The following is a 21,149-nucleotide window of genomic DNA, read 5'->3' as shown; positions in this document are numbered from 1 at the left end:
GCAGATATCTCTTAGCGAAAACTACAGTAATTCTTCAAATTACTACTGTAGCACTGTGTCGATTTACGTGCTCGGTTTTCGAAAATAATTTATTACGATACACGAAACTATAAAAATGACAAATATAATACGAAAAAGCGAAGGAAAATAGAAAATCGCTCTCAAAAAACGATAAGAAATTATTTTTGAAAATCGGACCCGGAAATCGACACAGCGCTACAGTAGTCATTTAAAGAATTACTGTAGTTTTCGTTGAGGGATATCTGCGCGGCAAATAAAATGTACAGTACGCATTGACTTAGTGTTCCTGTAATGAGTTCCCTGGTATGATAATGGCACAATTTTTTACAGAAATTGAGAAACAGATTAGTAGAACGAACGTCTGACATTTCAACTTTTATACTTCAACTTATTTTAACCATCCAGCAGATTAGCGTGAAAATAGCAACTATATAAACTGTACTAGTAAACACATTCTCCAAATGTAAACATTCCGAAATCTGTTTCAGAACTTTTCTCATCTGCAGGAGAAGCTAGCAAGGACTTGAGAATGCGAAAAAACGTAGATTTAGATTTTATTAGATTTTATAGATTTTTAGCCTCGAATACATTAAAAAAAAAAAATTTTAAACATAGGTTCTATTACTGATTTTTCCAATGCATTGAAAAAGTAGGCGTTATGTATTCGAGGTTTAACGAGGATGCGAAGACAAGTAGTTAATTATTACATAATAAGTTAGTTAGTGTGTTCACGTTGTACGATCTTCTTAGCCACGCTCGGTATTACGGGAACAATAAACCATGAGAATGCGTACTTGGTGCATTTTATTTGACGCGCGATATCTCTTAGCGAAAACTACAGTAAGAACTCAAATAACAATAGATATTTAAGCTCTTACTGTAGTTTTCGCTAAGAGATATCGCAAATAAAATGCACCAAGTACGCATTCTCATGATTTATTGTTCCCGTAATAGCACAGAAACTAGATGGAAAAATTTCCTAACCGGCCAAATTTGGGTTTGTTCGGTAGAGCGCGTTTGCACTCATCTAGCTGCTGTACCACCGTGCACGTCGTGTCCCAACACTAAGGTTTGGTTCAATTTGAAATCCTAAATCTCTGACATTAGTACTTTGGGTAATTAATTTTTTACTTCAGAACATTCGATTTTCAGTTATTTGAAAAGTCAAAAAAGAATGGCCAGAAAAAAAGTAAACTTGCAGCAAGATCTAGGTACAACACTTTATTATGAGAAAAAAAGAAATATGAATTCCGAAAGAGTAATCAAAATCAGTAAATCAGCATATCAAAACAAATTAAAAATGGGGACTAGCAAAATGCAATATATATAGCAATCTATATATATATATATATATAGTGGGGGGGGGGGGGGGGGTTTGGTGGCCCTCATTCCGAGATGACAAACTTTTAGGGTGACACGGTATCTTTGGAGACAAAGTATCTAAAGTGACATGGTATCCAGTCGACAAAGTGGCATTTCGCTCTGGGCGGGCATATCTTTGGTGACAAACTTTTTTCTACTAGTTCTATGTATTTTTCGACCAATTTTTGTTCATATTTCACTGAAATAAGTTTTCTAATACAATTTTCCATGGATTTCCGGCTATAGCTCCCTCACAATTGAATATATTAAAATTTTTCCACGGAGATATGAAGCATTTGAAGTGAATGAGTTTTTTTTAATTCCAGAAGCGAGGTATCAAAATCTCATCAACTACAACCTTGTCAAGCTTAAAACAATGGACTTTTTCATAGATGTAAGCATCTATCCATCTTTATCGAGAGCTGAGATATAACTGAGCACATATCTAGAATATTGTGGTGATCTTGTGGAGCCCACATTTTGGAGCTGAAGAATCAGATTGTAAAGGAGGATATTTTAAGTCAAAATAATCAGATCATAAGGAGGAGCCTTATAGTATTCCAAGTTAGGCCATTTTACAGCTTTTTTCTAACAGGCCGTAGTTAATATATTCAATTGTGAGGGAGCTATAGCCGAAAATCCATGGAAAATTGTATTAGAAAACTTATTTCAGTGAAATATGAACAAAAATTGGTCGAAAAATACATATAAAAACTAGTTGAAAAAAGTTTGTCACCAAAGATATGCCCGCCCAGAGCGAAATGCCACTTTGTCGACTGGATACCATGTCACTTTAGATACTTTGTCTCCAAAGATACCGTGTCACCCTAAAAGTTTGTCATCGAGGGCCGGGTTGGGTTGATAAAGTTATGAATATTTTAAAACAATGATAGTTCGTTAAACTTCATGATACTAGATCATAAAAGTGTCTCATAAAACCGGTTTTCTCTTTGAAGAACTGTATCAAAAATTGCTTTTCGAATAAAAGCTGATAGTTGATACAACTATTTAGCCGCAGGTTTTTCAAACAAAAACATTTTCCTGTTAAGATCGTGTCGTCCCCATAAAATTGATTTGCTTTCTGCTCAGGAATTGGTTGAATAGTTTCAAGATGCCAACAATCGGATGTATCATCGCTTTTGCAATTTTCAGAGGAATGAAATATCTCGGGAATTTCGTCACAGAGAATAATGTTGAAGACACGGTTAACAGATTGAGAGAAGTTAGCATCTTGAAGGTGCATCCGGAATATCGTTGTTGTGTTTCTTTGAGGTTCTTTTGAAACCATTTTCATACACTTTTTGATAAGCTTTTCCAAATTTCCAATGGAGAGTTGAATATATTTCATTGGAAATTCAACAGTTACTCTTTTAGTTGGAAAAATTCTCTGGGAGTTAGCGATAAAGTTATCAAAAAGTGATTCATCTTTGTCCAATTCATCTATAAGAGTTTTCGCGAATTGAACGTTTATTTGTACCTCTTCCAATATATACATTGACTGCGGTTGAGTTGAAGGAAGAACGTCAAATCTAGCTATTGGTGAGATTGCACCAAAACCAAGACAATCTAATTCTAAACATGCTTGGTTGAATTCCAGTCGCACATTTTTCACTTTCCATGCCACGAGGATCAAATCAAGAAACTCCCTTGGTAATGAATGTGCTAGCATATTCGTACTGCTACTGCCCTCCCGATCAGTGCAAAGCACCTCTCTCAGATCAAATACCAATAAATCACATGTAATGGGTGCTTTGGTCCATGTTTTACACTTAAAAACAAACCCGCAAGATGTCAGCTGTTGTAACTTATTTCGGAACAGAGTTATACAAGTTTGTTTTGCTCAGGAATGTGGAAAAATTGATCGGCAACATTTTGTCAGTTAAAAATATTTTTTTGAAAATGTTCGAGTTTCTGTGATTATCCCGCATCCACTACTATTACATTTTTAGTTTAAAAAATAGGAAGTTCAGGAAAACTCGATTAAAAAAATCCCGAAATTATTATTATTTATTCCTATGCTCGAACATTTCAAAAAATGATGTAATTATGTTTGAAAAAAACATTTCGGGAGAAAATAAACGTACCCTCAAATCCAAATTGCTAATAGAATTTTTTGAAGTTTTTTCCAACACTCTGGACACGATCGCTTCATTGTTAAAAACACTATCAACAATTGTAGTCATCTGGAAATAATTTCAAGTTATTAGAGAGATATCGAATCTATTTTACATTTTTGTTAATAAAAACGTTCAACATTTTTGGGGTTTGGATAGGAACGTGGATCTCAATAGTTATTGACATGAGCAACGGGCCAATGCAAACTTTTTTGAGAAACTTAGAATTTCGCGCGCGAAACTTTTTGATGATATAAAATTTGAATTTCGCGCCAGGTTCTTGCAGCGATATGTCTTGAGGTCCCGCAAAAGAAAACGGAGACCACGGCCTCTCTAATGTTTTAAAAAAGTGAATAAAAACGTGTTGAACTGTCTTTGCGTTGCTCATGAGCATGAGTGAGTTTTTCGAGATTGTACTGGAAACAACAAAAAAAAGCTTTAAACGGTGGATAGCAAAGAAATCGAATAGAAGTTCATAAACTGATTGATCAAACTCGTAGCGTTTTAACAAGACCAAAATCATCATTTGAAGATGCCTATATAGTATGTATATGAATTTTTCAATTCGTAAAAATTCAAAATTAGTGGTTTTTCAGTAAAAAGTCAAAAGATCGGGTTGTTAGCTGGTAAATCTCGGAATTTCTCAGAAGCAAATAGTTAAATAGATTTTACATAGTCTATAGTCTATGAACCTTTCACCTTGCACCTGGGCAACACTGATTACTGTGCCATATTCAAGTCTAGATCTTATAAAAGTTTTATATATCAATGTCATTAGCTTTACGTTTTTTTTAGAACTTAAAAACTAAAATATTACATAATATCCGGCATTGTTTCAACACTTAATCTGGCGCCGCCAAATCTTGGTTCGTTTTCGAGTCCTAGTAAAAATGTATCTTTCATTTAAGCGACATATGTTTGGCATATTACCGATATATAAAAAACCAAGAGCAGCTTTTGGCTTTCCTGATTTTGGTAGCGGTAAGACTATAGACTCTGACCGTGTTTTTGGAATTTCATCGCTTATACCTCCGCATTCATGCTGGCCTGTTTCTGAGCTTCTTCTCTCAACATGAGCTTATCCTTTTCAATTTTTCCCTTCTCCTTGAGTAATGCAGATTGAGTCTTCTCGAAGCTTGCTTTCTCCTCTTCCAGCGAAGAATCGACAATTGAAAGTTCTTTTAGCAATTTGCTGAGGTTTTTCTCTTTTTCAGCGATTTTTTGGATTGTTGCATCGTATGGAAGAGTGATTGAATCGTTCGTGTGATGATGTGAAGGTTGAGAGTTAGAAGAGATCTCTTCGAAGATGGAATTCACTGAAAAATCGACAATTTAATATTAAAATTCTCAAAAATTAGCTCTACATTGGAGAATAAATTATTTTTCGAATTTCTTCCATTTTCTGATAATTTGCAGCTCTAATATTTGCGTTTAGCACGTTTTTATCACTTTATCACATGATGCCAAACTTCTATCCTCCGAGAGGCCAATCTCTACAAAAAATAGAAAATTATTTCTTTCCATGTAAAAATACAAACATTTATTGACTAAAGACAGTAAACTACGTAGAAAATCAACGGAAAACGCCAAAATTCTAAATTTTTCGCGAAAATAAGAGGCACCACGCTTTCAAGATTTGGTCGCTTTCCGGATCTACGATTTCCAGATCTCACAGTCTCCTCGGCATCGAAAGCGCAGTATACGCAGCTTACTGTCGCATTTCGCGTTTGCTAGTGTATTTTTTGAAGATTTTTCCGAATTGCAGAAATTGTGCGGCAAATACTCTTGAATTCAAAAATTCTTTCAGATGAAGACGGTGTTCGCGAGGGTAGGTGATATCATTGCCCGACATCTCGCGAGTTCCGCGGCTGACAATGTTTACCGCGCGTTGAGGGCGGAGCTCTTTCCCACGTGTCTCACAATTTCTGAAATTTGGAGACAAAGGCTCAGCCAATTCGGAAGATAAATGCTCCGTAAACATTTCGAATTACGCCGAGGAGACTGCAGATCTTTGTTTTCTAAATCTGACACCATGTCAACCGCAGTTTTCGCAAACGGTGCAAAAAAAAAGAAAAGAAAACGTTGATCTGGAAACGGTAGATCCGGAAATCGTAGATCCGGAAAGCGATCAGATCTTATAACCGTGGTGCCTCGAAGAAAAAATTAAAGGCGCACGGAAAATGAGAGGCGGGTCTCGAAGCGATAAATGGGGGTACTGTAGAACTGCAAAAATTTCCACAACTCATCAACTCAGATTTTAGTTTTGAACAGATTGGTGTTTTTCTGAACTTTTTTCTCTTCCTAAATAAATTAAATTTTGCAAAAATTTAGAAACTCATAAAATATATTTATCTTGTTTCAGGAAACCAGCGATTCCCAATGAATTCGACTGCAGATTCTGGAACTTTCGTCGCAAAATTTAATGCATGGATCGACTTCATCGGCTCCAAAAGTAAGTAATTTCGAGACAGCTGCAGCTTCTACTTAAATTGAAAATGGAATTCTGAATGTAATATTCAACTTTTGAACGAATTCTGTGTGAATCCTAACTTCTGCAGTAAGCGTTTTTTATATAAAAATTTTTCAGAGGCGTTCTTCACCAATTTGAAAATTCTCGCTGAGAATGGAATTCATGAATCAGTGATTCGAGCACTCGTTCTGCACAATGCAAAGCTACCAATCCCAAAATGTGTTGCAACAGAGAGTTCAGTTGAAATTTGTAAGGATTCCCACCCTTTTCACTTCACATTTTACATAAATAAATACTAATTTATTTGCCTGTAAATTCTCTCTGATAATTTACAGAAAGAACGGACGAAATCGGTCGAGGACAACGATTTCTACAGCGAAGGCAATCCACGAGGAGGAGAAACTCCAGTTCAAACCGCCGCCAAGCTACAGAAGGTCGCATTGTCACGCCGAGACCCGTCGTCGTTAAATGCTGCGCCTTTAACCCCAGAATGCCTATATAAGGAGAGGACGACGCTCATTTGTGATCATTTCTTAACTCTTTAACCCGTTACTTGTCGTTTTCCCTTTTCTCTCGTTTACTGTGTATCGACGATGCAATTCGTCTGTTCCCTTTTACTTAATAAACCCTTATAAGATCGATCAGTGTGCGTGAGTGGCAGTTACATCCTATACCTTTATTAATTGATATATTAAGGTGTATATATGTTAGTTGAATTTCAGATAATTCTGCAACAATTTCTGGTATTTTCTCTGCGTTCTCTGTGAGATGCTGCAAGTGCTCCGATAATGTGACAATTCCAAATCTGTAAGACGTTTGCATCCAAAACATAACGAGCAATTATTGATTTTTCAGGTACAAACATATGAAACAACACGTCGAGAAGACGAGATACTCCTGTTCCACGTGCAGTGGAAGATTCGAAACAGAAGAAGCAGGCCTCCATCATCTCCTGATTCACCGCAGACGAAGAAACGTCAAGCTCTTCGACGAGTGGGATGGAGAAGCCGAAAAAAGGTATTATTCAGTTTCTCCTTCTCACCATTCTAACAAAACCATTTCCAGGATCGATCAGCTTCTCATGCGATCTGTCGCGAGAAAGCGAGACTGAAACGCAGAAGTTTGGTGTCAAAAACTTGTGGTTGCTCTCTTATGATAATTATCTCCCCCACCTATGCCCAAATCTCTATCATTTTTTCCTCCAACTGATATTTTTTCCCTCATTTTTTGAGCCAAGTAACATTCATTGTTTATTGTTTTTAACATTTTCTAGGCCGGTCTAAGCCGTTTCCACAAATACTCTTCAATTTCTATTTGCCAATTTCTCCCCAACCAGCTGCATTCTTGTCCAATATGCACAATTTTTCTTTTTTATTTTCATCGTCCCTCTCCCATCATTTTTCTCTTTCCCTCGTCACGCACTTATCTCTGTCACTATGAGATTCTTATCTTCTTTTTCCATCTTGAATGTTCACTTTCAGCTCTTTGAGAATAATCTTAAAAGTTCTTGTGGCCTGAAAAATAGTTGAATAAACTTGGTATCAGGTACTTGAAAGCATTTATTTACAAAATATGAAAGAAAAATTATCGCACGCCACAATAGAGCATCTCATTTGATTCAGAAAGCGCATAATCACAATTCTGAACAACATACTTATCAAAAGCAACTTTCGATTTGTAAACATCCTTGAAATATGGACGAAGTTGCTCCATAGACCAGAGTTTTCGATATTCAAAAAGATATAACATTCTTTCTTTAATAGTATCAGGAAGATCTTCCGGTGATAGGTATGAGATCACTTTTCCGAATGGAGCATCAGAAATATCGGCGACACCTTCCAGCTGGGCAATGTTCATAGTGACTCCATATGGTAGAATCTTGTGCAGGAGTTCACGAAACTGTTGGAGAGGCATTTTTTGGGTTCCATAGAGAATGACGACGGTTAGGTCGCGGATCAGGTTGATCTCAGGCAGGCGGTAGGTGAAAGGATCCTCAGGATTCTGTTCGCATCGGGAGTTGAGGAACCAGTCAATTACCTCGTCGGGGACGTTTTCTGGAAGATTGGAGCGCAGAGAGGCTCGGGAAATCTGAAAATCGAAGAATTTCAGATTTTTAAGTTATTACGTAGAAAAATCTAGAAAAATCGCCATATCTTACGCGCAAGATATCCCGCGGGGAAGAGACGAAATTACTGTATTCTTGTCGATTTACGGGCCGCGAATCATTATTCGAATTTAATTTTTTTTTAACTTCGACCAGCAATTTTCATTTTCAGTCGTTTTGCGTATTTTTAATGGATTCTTCAATAAATAATTTATTTTTGAGAAATTTTGAAATTCAATTTTTCTCAGAAATGTGAGTCTTTATTAAATTTTTTAAATTTTTTTTTGAAAAAACTCTGAAAAACTGAAATTTTCGTGTTTTTTTTTGGGGTTTTTAATGTTTTTTTTTTTTTGGAAACACAGAGAAAAAACTCCGAAAAACTGAATTTTCGTGTTTTTCCGGATTTTTTTTCGATTTCTGTTTGAAAAAAACAACAGAAAAATTGAAAAATTCAGTTTTTTTTCCGGAAAATACCGAAAAAAATCTGAAATTTCTGGAGTTTCTGGGTCTTTTATTCTATTTTTTTAACAGCAAAACCTCGGAAAAACTGAAATTCTCGGTTTTTACGATTTTTGTTGGGAAAAAACAACGGAAAATTGAAAAATTCAGTTTTTTTTCCGGAAAATACTGAAAAAATCTAAAAATAAAAATACGAAAAACATCTGAAAATGAAAAATTGCTGGTCGAAATTCAAAAAAAAAGATTAATTTCGAATAATGATGCAAGCGCGGCTCGTAAATCGACACGGATACAGTAATTTCGTCTCTTCCCGGCGGGATATCTTGCGCGTAAGATATGGCGATTATTCTACCTTCTCCAGCTTCACATCACCGATTGAATCTTCATCGAGAAGCTCCACAATTAATCCGAGCATTTCTCCACGATATTTATGAGATAAATATCGATATCTTCCGCTTGAAAACTTTACAACCGGCAAATCATTGAGTGCAATTTTCACTTCTTCAACACTCATTTGAACACTATTCAGCAGGTCTCGAAGCTTATAACCCTTTAGATTCTCCTCTTCCTCACGATCCTTCCAGTCCCAACGTAGCTCCTGCTCGCGGAGCATATCCTTAAGCCGTCCGATGCTCAAAACATCCACTTGGGGACACAGCTCGCCTGTTGAGAAGCATTTTCCACCGATCTGAATTTAATTAAATTTTTAAAAAATTTTGAATTTCGAATAAACTAAAATAAATAAAAATAAAAACAACTGACAGTTTTCACCTGAAAATTCGGAAGCGTCGGTGAATCTGGAGCTTCCAGGCATTTATGAAGAAGAAGAACCGTTGTGGCGGATTCGATAATTTTCATGGGAAATGTGGCGTTGTCTGTGCACAGAACCGCGTCGTCAGTTGAATCTCCGCGAATTGTGAGGCTTTGACCTTCACTAAAGGCTCCGATGACTGATTCATCCACTGAGAGAAGCATAAATTCTGAGGAAGGATCGGAGTAATCCGGCGAAAATTCCATTTTTGTCATGGTCTTCTGAAAATTTTCATTTTTTTCCCCAAAAAAAAACTAATGCTCCAAGAAAGCTTACATTCATCGCCTGATCAAATGGCCTATTTTTCGATAAAATATCAAATGTGAATTGAGCATCCTTCTCTCGTATTGCGTGCTGCAGCTTTTCCATTACAGAGGGCTCCTCGAGCGTTTTTTGAGGTTCAGGCGCAACGATATTTTCCTCATTTCCACTTGCCGGAGCTGGAGCAACACGTTTAGTAGGTTGAGTAGGCTTGGATCTTGTGACGAAGCGATTCATTATCTGGAAACAGATCTGTACAGAAACTGAGAAAATCGATTTAAAGTTTAATTTGAAATTGGCGGAAATCGCGGTAAAAAACTTGTCGTCAGCTATGGCGCATTGGACGCAAACACTTTGACGGCAAACTGCACACTTCGTATTTTTTTTTTTTCGCAATTTTTTTCGTTCCATTTTCTAACCTAAATACACTTAATTTAACAATAATCTTTATAAATTTCAGTTCGAAAAAATGAAAATGAAGAAAGGAAAGAAGCAGAGAAAGTCTGGAGCTCATAATCGCGGAAATGTAGATGCTCTAAGTCAAAAAGATGCCCTTTATCATCAGGAAAAATTCGTGAAGAAGCTACAGAAGCAAAAGTTTTTGGAAAATAAAGAAATTGAACTAGCAAGACAGCCTCATTGCTTGGTTATTCATCGCGGAGACGTCGGAAAGTACGTGAAGGGCCTGGAGTCGGATTTGAGAAATCTCGTCGAGCCGAATACAGCGAAAAACTTGAAAATTCTCAAAAGAAACAATATCAAGGATTTTATCGTGAACGGTGCGGTACTTGGAGTCACCAATATGATGGTTCTCACTTCCAGTGATGCTTCCTTGCAGCTGAGAATGATGCGTTTCTCCCAAGGACCGACGTTATCGTTTAAAGGTTGCCAATTATCGATTTTAAATAAAATTCAGTAATTTAATTATTTTAATTTCCAGTTAAACAATACTCCCTGGCTCGCCACGTTGTTAATTGTCAAAAGCGACCAGTTGCCACTGATAAACTGTTCAAATCCTCGCCGCTCGTTGTGATGAACGGATTTGGCGACGGAACGCAGAAGCATCTCTCATTGGTTCAGACTTTTATTCAGAATATGTTCCCTTCCATTAATGTCGATACGGTAAAATTTTTAAAGATGGACTACGATCAGGGGGAAAATTGCTTTAAAACACGCCTATGTGGTCACAATGACCGAATATCATTATAAAAAATTCAAAAAAATGTTCTAGAGTTTATATGATTTTTTGAAAATTGGAAAAATCACAGTTTTCACCTAATTATTTTTGAATTTCCGCCAATTGAATTTGTTCGGTGGAGCGCGCTTGCATTATTTTTTTTTAATTAGTTTTATTTATTCTCGTTATTTGACTGATTTTCTTCATTTTCTATGTTTTTTCCTCGGAAAATGGAAGAAATAAACAAGAAAAATGCAAAATGTTTGTTTAAAAGTAACTGAAAAAGCATAAAACTGTAAAATTATGAGTTCCGACGACAACAAGCCTGAAATTAGTATATTTCAGTTTTACTCATTTTCAATTAGTTTTTAACAAACATTTTGCATTTGTCTTGTTTATTTCTTCCATTTTCCGAGAAAAAACATAGAAAATGAAGAAAATCAGTCAAATAACGAGAATAAATAAAATTAATTTTAAAAAATAATGCAAGCGCGCTCCACCGAACAAATTCAATTGGCGAAAATTCAAAAATAATTAGGTGAAAACTGTGATTTTTCCAATTTTCAAAAAATCTTATAAAATCTAGAAAAATTTTTTGAAATTTTTTATCATGATATTCGGTCATTGTGGCCCCATAGGCGTGTTTTAAAGCAATTTTCCCCCTGATCGTAGTCCACCTTTAAATCGATTTTTTTGTCAAGTTTCAGAAAAATTATACAAAAAATTTCAGATTCAACTTGGAAACCTGAAACGCTGCCTGATCGTCAGTTATGACGAAGAAACTGACGAAATTCAAATGAGGCATTTGTAAGTGCTATGAATTTCTCTAAAATATAATTATATAAATTTTTTTTTCAGCGCAATTCGAGTCGTCGCCTCAGGCCTCAACAAGTCTGTGAAAAAGCTTATGCAAGCGGAAAAGACGATGGGAAAGAATATTCCGAATTTGAGTACCTACAAAGACATCAGTGACTACTTTTTGAAGTGAGAATTGTTCAGAAATTCTACAAACTGAGCCTGAAATTCAGTGATTTATCTGAAAAAAACGTTCATATCAGTTTTAAAAATAGGAAAACCCCTCAAAACTGGTCAGAAAACTGGAAAATTTTCGGGAAAAAACTATACTCAGACGATTTTTGAGCATTTTTTTTTTCAATTTTTCCAACTGAAATAAACGTGATGCCTCTCAAAATTTATGGTTTTTCTGAAGAATTTGAATTTTTTCTCTCTGAAAATTCAATAATTCTTCAAAAATCATCCTTTTCCAGCCCCGGACAGTTCAGAATTCGAACGAAATTGAATTTTTCTAATGTTATTAATAAATTTCCATTAAAAAAATTCAAATTTTTCATAAAATGATTAATTTTGGGAGGCATCGCGCGTTTATTTCAGATCGAAAAATTGAAAAAAAACCTCTAAAATGGTCTGAAAATTGGAAATTTCCGGGAAAAAACAATTTTTAGACGATTTTCGAGGACTGTTTTCGAATTTTTCCAATTGAAATAAACGATATTTTCAGATAAATCACAAAATTATTATTAAAAAATATTCAATTTATTTAAATTTCCCTTCTTTTTCCAGCCCCGGACAGCTCAGCGATTCCGAATTCGAAGGAGATCAGCAAGAAGTCGAACTACCACAGGACATTTCAGAAGGACGTGGCTGCGGAGTTGGCCAGAAGAGCAACGTCCGTCTTCACGAGATCGGACCCCGACTGACTCTGGAACTCGTCAAAATTGAAGAAGGAATCGATGAGGGAGAGGTGCTCTATCACAAGCATAATGCGAAGACTCCAGATGAACTGATAAAACTGAGAGCTCATATGGACAAGAAGAAGCAGATGAAGAAGCGTCGTGAGCAGGAAAGTGAGCAACGTGTCATTCGAAGACTTACGATTGTCAAGGAGCAACAGGATGCTGAGGAGGCAGAGGTGAAGGCGATTCGAGAGAATGCTGCTCGTAAGCAAGCTGCCGCTACTGGACAAGTTGAAGAAGTTGAGAATCAGAAGGAGAAGGATAGAGAGATTGCGATGAATCGGGAAAGGTATAGATCCCCGTAATTGAAGACTTTTTAATTGATTTTTTATATTTTTGCAGAGATCTGAAGCGTGCCAACGAGGAATGGGGTACATCTGAAGCCTCGAAGCGTCCAAGATATGAGGATAGTCGTGGGGGATTCCGAGGTGGATTCAGAGGAAGAGGAGAAGATCGTGGAGGCTTCCGCGGACGTGGCGGAGATCGTGGAGGCTTCAGAGGTCGCGATCGTGATGGAGGTGGCTTTAGAGGAAGATCCGTGGATCGTGGTGGCTTCCGTGGAGGTGGTGGCGACCGAGGAGGCTTCAGAGGACGTTCATCAGATCGTGGTGGAGATCGTGGAGGCTTCCGTGGAAGATCGGGAGATCGTGATGGAGGATTTAGAGGTGGATTCGGAGGACGTGGTGGCGGTGGTTTCCGTGGAGGCGATCGAGGAGGATTCAGAGGACGCGGCGGAGGTGGTGGATTCCGTGGTGGGCGAGGTGGAGATCGAGGCGGCGGTTTCCGAGGAGGTCGTCGTTAATTCTGATATCAGTTGTTGTTTTTTGCAATTTGTTGTTTCTCCATTCTCCATTTTTATTTTTTTAAATGTTCGTTATTGTTATCGTTATAATCATGAATTTATCAGACTGTTTTCCTGTTTACCCGCTAATTTAGAATCAGGAATGTCGCTGAAAAAATGTGGGACTTAACAATTTTACCGAGAAAAATCATGTTTGCGCGTAATTTGTGATGCTTTCACAGATTGGGCTCACGGACGCAAACTTGTCACATCAAAGGAGCTAATTGCTTTAAAACTTTAAATTAGCTAGTTTCCTGCTTTATTTCATTGAAAAATCAATAAATTTCACAATTTCAGGCCTGTATGTATCACGGGAACACAAAATTCTGAGAATGCGTACTGCACAACATATCCGACGCTCAAAATATCTCGCAGCGAAAACTACAGTAATTTTTTAAATGGCTACAGTAGTGCTTGTGTCAATTTACGGGAATGAATTTCTTTTCGAATTTTCTCGTATCATTTGCTTAGTTTTAATATTCTATCGATAAATAAATCAATTTAATCCGTTTCGAAAATCGGGTCCGTAAATCGGCACAAGCGCTACTGTATCCATTTAAAGAATTACTGTAGTCTTCGCTACGAGATATTTTGTGCGTCGAATATGTTGTGCAGTACGCATTCTCAGAATTTTGTATTCCTGTAATAGCAAATTGTTGACTTTCTGGCCCGGAAAATGTGTGTGGAAAAGGAAAATGTCACATAAACTCGAGATTTGTGCGTAAAATGTGATGCTTGCAGAGTTCGGCGTCACGTACTCTTTGCATCACATTTGACGCGCAAATTTGTCAAGGGAACAGCAGCCAACTGGTTTAAAACTCAAAATCGGCGATTTTCAAGCTTTATTTCATTGGAAAATCAATAAATTTCACAATTTCAGGCCCCTTAAATTTTGGGGAAAATGTGTAAAATTCACTCTCGAGCCCGTAAATCGACACAAGAGCTACAGTAGTTATTTAAAGAATTACTGTAGTTTTCGCTACGAGATATGTTGCTAAAAACTATATAAAATTTGGGAAAAAGGAATTTTGTTTAAAAAAAATCGCGCAAATTTTAAAGTGGTACTTGGGCTCGGTGGCAGAGATCCAGGATATCAGTTGTTTTTGCAATTTGCTGTTCCTCTATGTTCTTCAATTTCATAATAATGTTCGTTATTGTTATCATGACATTATCAGAGACTGTTTACCCGCCAATTCAAAAATCAGTAGTCCCGACGCCGCCATGTCGGCTGCTGACCTGCCGATCAAGGTCATTCAAATTGATGCACGACGAGAATAAAAAACACTTCTCCCCCCATTTTTCCCCCATTCAACATGAAGATTCTGACCGTCTTCCTCCTTGTGGCAATTTCTGCAAATTGTGCCACTCCGTGTGATCATCAGGATGCTGTCAAATCAATGGAATGTAAACCGTTACTGGGGCAGTTGGCTGGTGAAATGGCTAAACACGCGGATATACCACCGCCAGACGAGCTCAAAGAGTTCTCGTTGTTGTGTGAACAGACCCTTGTGGGTGTAAAACGAACTTGCGCGTCAAGTTTGACGAATATAAATTGCTCAAAATTTGCGCGTGAAATACGGTGCTGTTAGTAGATTTTTCAAAAAGCAAGTGAAATCAGGCGTATTTCGTCGATGCACCATGTCTGAAATTTGCATACTTTTTCAAATTTGCGCGTAAAATATGGTGCTTTGCATACTTTTCATTATGTAAAATATTCTTATCACAAATGTTTTGAAATGCGCGTGAAATCAAATGTATTGCTTCGATGCACCACGTCTGAAATCTGCGTTTTTTTCCTAATTTTGCGTACTTTATCAAGTTTGCGCGAAAAATACGGTGCTTTGCGTATTTTTGTTCCCGAATTCGTAGTTTTTGAAATGGATTAAAAACCGTAAATCGACACAAGCGCTACAGTAGTCATTTAAAAAGGATTACTGTAGTTTTCGCTACGGGATATTTGGCGCGTCAAATATGTTACGTACTACGCATTTTCAGAATTTTGTATTCCCAATATAAAAATTCACCAAAAGTTTGATATAGTTAACCATTCCTTACTGAGAAAAACTAGTTTTGCGCGTAAATTCTGGTGTTTGCACCGTTCCGCCTTACCGACGCTGTGCACCACATTTGACGCGCAAATGTATTAGTTTAACATGTTCCAACTAGTTTTAGCCTCAAAATCAGCAAATTTCGAGCTTTATTCTACATTGTTTCAGGCTTGTATGGAGCAAGTAAAATGCGATTTGCTCAAAAATGCAACTGGTCTGATCGCCAAAACATGCACCGGAATCAAATTGATGTCTGGTCCATTTGGACAATGTATTGATGACGTATGGTACTTTTTTCAAGAAAAAGAAAAATTAAAAATACATTATTCCAGCTCCGCAGCACTCCACCATCGCTGAAAAAGTATCCATGCGGGCGATTCTTGAAAACGGAGGTGAGTGTGCAGATATGGTACATTGCACCATTTTACGCGCAAATTTAAATTAATTAATTTGAAAAGTTACGCTTAAAATGTGGTGCATTGTGTGCGCATAAAAGAAGCACCATACTTTACGCGCAAAAAAGGAAATATTCCTGTAATTTTTTGCAGAAAGGGCGCCCGGGAAATTGTCAAATGTATCAGGATGAGCTCGAATGCACAAAACATTTGACATCTGATAGGTGTGGAAAAGAAGCTGTTGATTCGATGAATAAACATATGGGATATATTCTTGGAATGATGGAATGTCCTGTTTCTGTATGAAAAATCGATAAATGAACATTTATTTTATTTATATTTGTTTTTTGTTGGGTCTCGGCACGTGCATTTGTGCGTCAAGTCAGGCAAAAATGTGCAAAGTTGAGATATTATGGAAAAAAAATCTGAGAATGCGTATTGCACAGCATATTTGACGCGCAAAGTATCTCATAGCGAAAACTACAGTAACTCTTTGAATGACTACTGTAGGTCGATTTACGGGCTCGATTTTCGGAACGGATTAAAATAAATTATTTATCGATTATCGATTGAATATTAAAATTTAACAAAAAATGAAAAAAAATAATACGGGGAACGAAGAAAAATTGAAATGTCATTACGAAAATCGAGTTCCCGTAAATCGACACAAGCTCTACAGTAGTCATTTAAAAAATTACTGTAGTTTTCGCTACGAGATATTTTGCGCAGTACGCAGTCTCAGGGTTTCGTGTTCCCGTAATAACTATATAAAATCTAGGGAAAAAGGGATTTTTTGAAGAATAATAAAATTTATTTCTTTAAGAAACAAATCTCACGTAAACTGTGATGCTTGCACAGTTTGGCTTTACGGATGCCTTGCATCACAATTGACGCGCAAATTTTAATTTATTAGTGAACACGTGGTGTCAGAGATTTCGGCTTGATTTACGTAGATCTACAAAAAATGCGGGAGAAAAGACGCAGAGTTTTCAACTGATTTCGTATGTTTAAGAATGTGCTGACGTGACTTTTTTGTGCAAAAAATTCCCGCATTTTTTGTAGATCAAACCGTAAGAAGACAACTTGGCACCACGTGAGTGAACAGATGTCATCTAGGTTGAAATTGGAATAATGTTACAAAATTAACCAAAAAACAAATCAATAGTTAACGAATTTTTTAAAAATTAAAATTGTTTCACAAGCATTTATTTTAATTTTTTAGTTTTTTTACATTTCAAGAAAACCACACCGTCTTTCTATCTGCAAACCCCTAACAAAGAATGAATCAAAAAACAGTTTCTCTGTTGTACTAAATACCACACCCAACACACATGATTTGATAGAATTCTCTCTCTCTCTCTTGTCTGCACACTCTTCAAATCGCACACTCTCTGATTTTCTCTAGAAATTCACGCCGTTGAAGTTATGAAGAAAGGTATTCTCTAAAAAAAGAAAAAAAATCAGATTCACGATGGTTCTTTTCTTTGATAAAGTTCCTATTAAAGAGTATTTCACGAAACTTTTCAATTTTTATGTCGATTTTCAAGCTGAGAATCCAAAATATCGATGTGTTTTTGGAAAGTGCCATGTTGTGGTGAGTTTTTATTTTTTCCAGAAATTTTTGCGCGTAAAATATGGTGCATTGCATAATTTTTATTATGTAAAATTTTCCTATCACAAAATTTTGAAATGCGCGTGGAATCAAGTGTATTGCTTTGATGCACCATGTCTGAAATTTGTGTACTTTTTCAAATTTGCGCGTAAAAAATGGTCCCTTGCGTGTTTTCACGAATTAGTAGATTTTTCAAAAAGCAAGTGAAATCAGTCAAGTTTCATTGTTGCACCATGCCTGAAATTCGCGATTTTTCCTATTTCTGCGTACTTTTCAAATTTGCGCGTAAAATAGGGTGCTTTGCGTATTTAATTTAAAATTAGTTCGTTTCTCCAAAATGCGCGCTGCAGATTTGCAAAGCAGTGCATCGCCTCCTGTCGAGGGACTCCCAATTTTTTCCAGAATGCTTCCAAAGTGCTTCTTCTCCTGGAAATATTTCTTGTAATCCCCATCTACATGCTTTTCCTGTTCCCATGGTGGCTCATGTGGATTGGTTTCCATCTCGTTCTCATTTTAGTCACAATATATGCTCTCCGTAAAAAGAAGCATCGATTCATGTGGCCAATGGTGTTGTTTACGGTGAGTTTGCTGGAAAGCTCACAATTTTTTTCTTTTTTTTTTAAATTTTCCTCTTAAAATTTTCTCGAAAAATTTGACTCTCCCTGTAAATTTGTTCTCAGAAAATTTGAATTTCTCATTGAAATTTTTCTTAGAATTCGAATTTCCTGCTGAAAAATTTTCTCACAGTCAGAAAATTTGGCCAAAATACCAAAGATCAGACTACACAAACGAAAAACGCGCACACACTTATACTAAATTCTATTTCAGCTCTCTCAATTTCTTATCTGGGGATTATTAACCGTTATTCAACTCTTGATCGCCTTTTTCGACACCCAATCATTCCTGAACTTCTACTCTCAAGGACATCATGAAGAGTTCTTCGAAAAAGCATTGGTGGTGATAGTTGTGAAATTGTTAGTCTTCGCGATCGGAGCTTTTCTGTTTTGGCGATTTTCAGTCTACTACGCAACCAAAAACTATTACTCTGATCGATTGGAGGGACAGGTGAGCCTTACGTCTACAGTAATCCTCCTACAGTAACCCTAGGGTGAAGTCACTATTTATTTCCAAGTCCATCCTACAACACTCCTACGGTTTACGCTGAGACCTGTTACTGTACTTTTTGGTTTGTATATTTGTATCCATAACCTTCACCTCTTCAGTATGGTAAAAAACGCCTGGCTACAGTAACCTGAGCTCCTAGACTGTCTTACAGTACCCTACCATTTCAAATCCCTAGCCAGTACATCTAGTATACAATTCCTTACAGTAGTCCTATACTACACCCTGAACTTTTATTATACCTGCAATCTGTTACAGTACTCCAACACCCGTATGACCACAGTCACCCACCTGAATTGTTTTTTCTACGGTATTTTTATCCTAATTTGCAGGTACAGTTCTGTAACCACAGTATATCCTTCCTACCGTAGTCCTTCAGTACCCGCTCCCTTCACTGAATAATTCCTTGTCCTCGCTACAGTTTACAAACAACCGTATGTCCACAGAAACCTGCACTCGTCCTCCTACAGTAGCTATATCCTAGATTGAGACTACAGTATTCGTACCACAGTACACCTCCCTTACAGTAGTCCTATCGTACACCCTCCACTCAAAGTTCCTCCTTTAGAGTACAGTAGTCCGTAGCTTCCTTCTCCAGTAGTTTTATTCTATCTACAGAACCCCTTTACTTCAAAATTTCAGGTATCCGCAACCGAGGAGAGCAAGGGTCTTGAAGGAGTCGCTCAGAAGCTTTTGCAGCCAGTTTAGATAACATCTTTTTAAAAGTTTTTCTAGATTCAAAGAAGAATAAACGTTTTACTAGCATGTAATTACAGTGGGAATAGACGCCACTCTAACTATTCTAGCTCTGGCAAATCGGATTTTCAGATTTCACAAATGCTGATTTTCAAACATTTCCAAGAAGAATAAATACTTTATTTACACTTTTCGAATCAAGCAGTTCTAGGTGGGCAAGTACAGTAACCCGCGTCTTCTCCTTCCTTTCCACGTGTCCCTGGTACTCCTGCAACTCCGTCCTTTCCACGTTTTCCTGGTCTTCCGTTCTCCGCCTTTCTTCCAGGTGCTCCAAGAGCTCCATCTTTTCCATCAACTCCTGGCTCTCCTTGTGCTCCAGGCTCTCCAAGTGGACCCTGTGGTCCTGGTCTTCCAGCCAATCCGACAATTGCGATAGTTCCTGGTTGTCCGGCTTGACCTCTTGGTCCAGCTCTTCCGGCGGATCCTGGTGGTCCTTGATCTCCAATTTCTCCAACTGGACCAGTTTCTCCTTGATCTCCAAGTGCTCCACGTGGCCCGGACGGTCCCTTGTCACCACGTGGTCCGAGTGGTCCAGGTGGTCCTGGTGGTCCTGGTGGTCCTGCTGGACACTTGATGCATTCTTTAGGATTTGGCATATCATGAATCACGACGTCTCCATCCACACCGTTGTCACCATCAACTCCATCGGGTCCCGGTTGTCCTGGATTTCCGAGAGATCCCTTCTCTCCTGGTGGTCCTGCTGGGCAGTTCTTTGTTGGCTCAGCGCAATCTGGAAAATTTGAACTAGGAGCTTAATTGGCGAGAAAAAGATGGCCTAAGCCTAAGAACAAGCTAGCAGAAGCCTAAGCCGAAGCCTAAGCATAAGCCTAAGCCTAAGCCTAAGCCTAAGCCTAACCTAAGCCTAAGTATAAGCTTGAGCCTATGCCGAGGCCTAAACATAAGCCTAAGCCTAAGCCTAAACCTAAGACTAAGCCTAAGCCTGAACCTAAGACTAAGCCTAAGCCTATGCCTAAGCCTAAGAACAAGCTAGCAGAAGCCTAAGCTTAAGCCTAAGCCTAATCATAAGCCTTTCTAGACTTTCCAACGAATAATAGTTTCTTTTCAGAAAAAAGTTACTCACTGCACTGATCATTTCCGACGTTTCTCTTTCCTCTCACAAATTCCTTCAAAATATTCGTCTTCTTTGGAACATTTCTCGACGTCATATCGTTCAACCGTTGCCACGTGTCATCGCTGACCTCCTTCCAGTCTTCCAACTCATCACGAATGCTCAAACGAAATGAATCGAGCTCATCGAGCATCGAAACCGAGAAATAAATAGTGCAGACGCTTACGAAAAACGCTGCGGTCGAGACACTTCCAATTACGAATTTCCACATGATGATGAGGAAGAATGAGATTTTCGGAAGATATTCATCTCATTTTTATACTCACTATTAGAACTGCAGAAAAACGTTGTTCGTTGCGTTGTTCTCTTTGATGAACTGGATACAACAAGCGGCGGAGGAAATGTTCGGTGAAAAAAGTTCCCAAGACACGCCCGAATCGTGATAGCCATAATCACTGTATCTCTGACGAAACCGTAGCACATTTTTAATAGACCAGTTTAGAATCTGTACTGAAAGCCAAAACGAATTTTTGTCGTAGCTGCTCAAAACTAGTCTCATTCGATAGGCAATGTTATTTCCTGTAGCTCATTGAACAATTTTGCAAATTGAGGTGGAAAAACACTCAATTGTACTAAATAAAGAATTCTCTATCACGGGAACACAAAATTCTGAGAATGCGTACTGCACAACATATTTGACGCGCAAAATATCTCGTAGCGAAAAATACAGTAATTCTTTAAATGACTACAGTAGCGCTTGTGTCGATTTACGG

The 21,149-nt window shown here is 37.6% G+C and overlaps 7 protein-coding genes across 7 annotated transcripts; 4 read left to right on the top strand and 3 right to left on the bottom strand.

Moving 5' to 3' along the window:
* Window positions 1-3,386: 3,386 nt before the first annotated feature.
* K09H9.1 (uncharacterized protein) lies at window positions 3,387-4,571 on the bottom strand (the record flags this gene model as incomplete). Its single annotated transcript, NM_058710.3, has 2 exons — window positions 3,387-3,566; window positions 4,527-4,571. The coding sequence occupies 2 exons, from the start codon at window positions 4,569-4,571 to the stop codon at window positions 3,387-3,389; spliced, it is 225 nt and encodes a 74-aa protein (NP_491111.3).
* Window positions 4,572-5,852: 1,281 nt separating this feature from the next.
* K09H9.7 (C2H2-type domain-containing protein) lies at window positions 5,853-7,515 on the top strand. Its single transcript, NM_058709.5, has 5 exons — window positions 5,853-5,949; window positions 6,085-6,216; window positions 6,690-6,774; window positions 6,823-6,984; window positions 7,033-7,515. Exons 1-5 carry the CDS (start codon window positions 5,877-5,879, stop codon window positions 7,076-7,078), a joined length of 498 nt encoding a protein of 165 aa, NP_491110.2. The 5' UTR covers window positions 5,853-5,876; the 3' UTR covers window positions 7,079-7,515.
* On the bottom strand, window positions 7,509-9,842 carry dscc-1 (Sister chromatid cohesion protein DCC1). Its single transcript, NM_058708.9, has 4 exons — window positions 9,618-9,842; window positions 9,293-9,562; window positions 8,883-9,218; window positions 7,509-8,055 (listed from the first exon to the last, which is right to left on the bottom strand). Exons 1-4 carry the CDS (start codon window positions 9,837-9,839, stop codon window positions 7,552-7,554), a joined length of 1,332 nt encoding a protein of 443 aa, NP_491109.2. The 5' UTR covers window positions 9,840-9,842; the 3' UTR covers window positions 7,509-7,551.
* Window positions 9,843-10,062: 220 nt separating this feature from the next.
* Window positions 10,063-13,445, top strand: lpd-6 (Brix domain-containing protein). The gene is made up of 6 exons (NM_058707.6): window positions 10,063-10,486; window positions 10,543-10,724; window positions 11,510-11,586; window positions 11,638-11,763; window positions 12,361-12,822; window positions 12,876-13,445. Exons 1-6 carry the CDS (start codon window positions 10,072-10,074, stop codon window positions 13,333-13,335), a joined length of 1,722 nt encoding a protein of 573 aa, NP_491108.2. The 5' UTR covers window positions 10,063-10,071; the 3' UTR covers window positions 13,336-13,445.
* A 1,235-nt stretch (window positions 13,446-14,680) lies between these two features.
* Window positions 14,681-16,152, top strand: K09H9.5 (T20D4.11-like domain-containing protein). The gene is made up of 4 exons (NM_182072.6): window positions 14,681-14,882; window positions 15,591-15,704; window positions 15,755-15,814; window positions 15,971-16,152. Exons 1-4 carry the CDS (start codon window positions 14,688-14,690, stop codon window positions 16,121-16,123), a joined length of 522 nt encoding a protein of 173 aa, NP_871872.1. The 5' UTR covers window positions 14,681-14,687; the 3' UTR covers window positions 16,124-16,152.
* A 1,119-nt stretch (window positions 16,153-17,271) lies between these two features.
* On the top strand, window positions 17,272-19,315 carry K09H9.8 (uncharacterized protein). Its single transcript, NM_001129021.4, has 4 exons — window positions 17,272-17,411; window positions 17,832-18,008; window positions 18,258-18,494; window positions 19,194-19,315. Exons 1-4 carry the CDS (start codon window positions 17,289-17,291, stop codon window positions 19,257-19,259), a joined length of 603 nt encoding a protein of 200 aa, NP_001122493.1. The 5' UTR covers window positions 17,272-17,288; the 3' UTR covers window positions 19,260-19,315.
* A 93-nt stretch (window positions 19,316-19,408) lies between these two features.
* On the bottom strand, window positions 19,409-20,671 carry col-49 (Cuticle collagen 49). Its single transcript, NM_058705.5, has 2 exons — window positions 20,389-20,671; window positions 19,409-20,037 (listed from the first exon to the last, which is right to left on the bottom strand). Exons 1-2 carry the CDS (start codon window positions 20,645-20,647, stop codon window positions 19,445-19,447), a joined length of 852 nt encoding a protein of 283 aa, NP_491106.1. The 5' UTR covers window positions 20,648-20,671; the 3' UTR covers window positions 19,409-19,444.
* Between the last annotated feature and the right edge of the window lie 478 nt (window positions 20,672-21,149).

The sequence above is a fragment of the Caenorhabditis elegans genome, chromosome I (genome assembly GCF_000002985.6).
Source record: "Caenorhabditis elegans chromosome I".
NCBI classification, from domain to species: domain Eukaryota; kingdom Metazoa; phylum Nematoda; class Chromadorea; order Rhabditida; family Rhabditidae; genus Caenorhabditis; species Caenorhabditis elegans.
This window is presented reverse-complemented; position numbering and strand designations above follow the sequence as displayed.